Source organism: Pygoscelis adeliae, unplaced genomic scaffold (assembly GCF_000699105.1).
Source record: "Pygoscelis adeliae isolate BGI_AS28 unplaced genomic scaffold, ASM69910v1 Scaffold222, whole genome shotgun sequence".
NCBI lineage: Eukaryota > Metazoa > Chordata > Aves > Sphenisciformes > Spheniscidae > Pygoscelis > Pygoscelis adeliae.
In genome coordinates this window covers 44,816-47,491 of record NW_008824309.1, presented here as the reverse complement: position 1 = coordinate 47,491, position 2,676 = coordinate 44,816, and the positions used below count along the sequence as shown (strand labels likewise).

The 2,676-nt window shown below is 41.4% G+C and overlaps 1 protein-coding gene across 1 annotated transcript in view; it reads right to left on the bottom strand.

Annotated features, from left to right (window-relative positions):
* CCNT2 (cyclin T2) overlaps nucleotides 1-2,676 on the bottom strand; it is a 28,017-nt gene that overhangs the window by 23,185 nt on the left and 2,156 nt on the right. The window contains exon 2 of the mRNA XM_009319016.1: nucleotides 1,994-2,075. Within this exon, the coding sequence (XP_009317291.1) occupies nucleotides 1,994-2,075 (82 nt within the window). The remainder of the gene's footprint in view (nucleotides 1-1,993; nucleotides 2,076-2,676) is intronic.

The following is a 2,676-nucleotide window of genomic DNA, read 5'->3' as shown; positions in this document are numbered from 1 at the left end:
TGAGTGCTAACCTGCAGTGCACTTGACTTTAACTTTTATTTGAATACTACTACCTGAGAATTAATTTAACAATACACTTTCCCCCTCCTGTAATAGTTGCAGCTTCCATGGCATTCAGCCCTTACATAGCATACTTGTGAATTCAAGATTCATAAATATAACTTAAGGCGTAGTTTTCGTAACAAGGGCACTACTGTGCTTCCAGTTCCAAGTGACTGGCATTTTCCAGTGTCCAGTGAAACCCCGAACACAGCGGCTAAAGCTTCTAGCTACCTAAATCTATCCTAGATTACCAGATGACAGTACAAACGGTAATCTAGCAGGCGACGTACATAACACAAGCCCCAGCTACAGCAGCTCTACACAGAGTGACCTCTCCATTCCAAGCAGCTCTGCCTAGTTTATCAAGTCTGCAAACCGTCCAGAGTCACAGAAAACTTTGGATGCCTCACCAGCTCCTCTTCCGCTGGCCACAGGTTACTGCTACATGGGCAGGTACGTGGAGGGGAGAAAGACGCAGCAATTGTTTTAGTGCCTTCACTTGATAAATGACAGGAACACTTTCAAAGGGCATATTCCACCACAAAGCTTGCTGGAACTTGATTCTCAGATGTGCTATTTTTGCTCTAACACTAGAAAACTGTTTTAGGAAAGTACATTTTGATTTGTATGTATATCCATTCGATACATAGCTCTCTATCACTACATAAACAAAACCTACATTGGCTATTTCTTCCGGTTAAAGTGTTTCAGGCTTATGCACAGTGAGCTCAGGTTGTACTTAAACATGTAAGCTTTTATTACATAAGGACCTGTAACACTGCAGTTTTGGTAACAGGCTTGCTGCAAGTTTGAATTTACCTTACATTTTGCACAGAAATAATTAAATACACTTCTGAAACGTACCTACAAACTAGGATGTATTTCTTGCCGAATAAACACCAAATAAGATGTCCATTTGCTCAGCCAACAACGATAAACAAATTCACGCCAGACAAAAGAGTTGGCTAACACTGTAACCCACTGTGTGCCTGCCCAAATTTCAGACAGTGCAAGGTTTGCAAGATTCTACCCCTTGGTAGACCAAAGTCTGCTATGGTCTAGACCACAACATCTGTCACAGTCTCAATCTGTTTATTTTATCATGAAAAGCCAAGATCTGAGAAAACTCATCCTCGCCAATCAGTGATATACCACCACCATTAACAACTGTTTTTGCAAAGCCGGTATAAAGTACTGATGCAAAGTACTTTAAAAAAAAAAAAAAACCAACACAAAATTACCTAGACTACTACTGTTTTTCTTACTATTGCATCCAATACTGAGCATAAAATAGGATTAAAATTTTCAGGTTGGGATCTCCAGTTCCATACCTGTTAGAAAAATCACTCAGTTACAGAGAGTATTTTTACAGAAGAATTCAGTTCTTCGTAACACGTTCTGTATTCAGATTCAGCATGCTCAGTTCATTAGTTGAAATGAGAGCGCCAGCGTTTTCTCGTCAGATTTAGAGGTTTTTCTTGTCTAATATGACTTATCATCAATCTGCTTAAGACTAGACTAGCTAAGTGAATTTACACTGTTTTTTAAGAACAGATACATAATCCATATGGATACAGACATAACTATAATTGTCAGCCACACCATGCTAGCACCACCACTGACTTCATTAAGAAAAACGTGTGTTCCTACACATCAGCCTTTCAAACTACAGCACGTAAGCACTAGCCAGATTAGAAACATCTAAATGCATTCTTCACACATCTGAAATGTGTTTGCTGATGGTGCCTATTTTTTCATTTCGATGGCAGCAGATAAAATCTAATTGCCACTAGTTAAAATAATTCAAAGTTGAAAAGAAATACCATTATTGCTTCTGAACCACCGATAAGAAGCTAGAATTCCTATAAACAGACCAAACTTCACAATCCACTCGTCAGTCGGGCTGCCGAAATCGTGGGCACGTTATTACCACATATAAAATCATACTTACATTTCGATTAAATTTTGTGAAGGAATGATGCATATAAAACCTGTGCATGTAAACAATTGCAGTATTTATCGTAAGCTGAGATCTGGAAGATTAAATTAAGGAAACGCTACATATTAAGGAAATTGTTTACAAGAACTGAAAGCAATGCGCTTTCTCCATCAATCACCGCTTTCAACATACTGCCTTCAGCTGAAAATGAATTAAGGACGTGACACTTCAGAACTTAACCGATATCAACACATACTTGACCGACACTAACACGCATCCTTCCCATCTGCTTGGCAGACAACGTGGAGACTCCTATCCCACCCCAGCCACATCTCACCCACCGAACGAAAACTCCTCGATGGGCGACGCACGCTGAAACACTCTCTCAGGCGCTGCTGTTTTGTTCCAGTTCAACTATTTCAGTAGGGATCTGAGGTTTTAGTCTTACTCTGATCTGTTGGGGTTTTTTTTTTTTGTTTTTAAATCAAGCGAAAGAACGGCCGACGCGGAGATGCCCGTTTCAAGGAAGACGAGTCCGCGAGCAAGTGGGATGCACTTTACAAGCGCCTAAGCCCGCAGCTACCGACACAAACGCGGCTAAAAGGCGAGGCCGCGGACCGGAGGCGCCCCTACATCCAGCCCGAGCGCCCGCCACCCGTGCCTCTCTCTCACGCCGACAAAGAACGCGAAGCGGG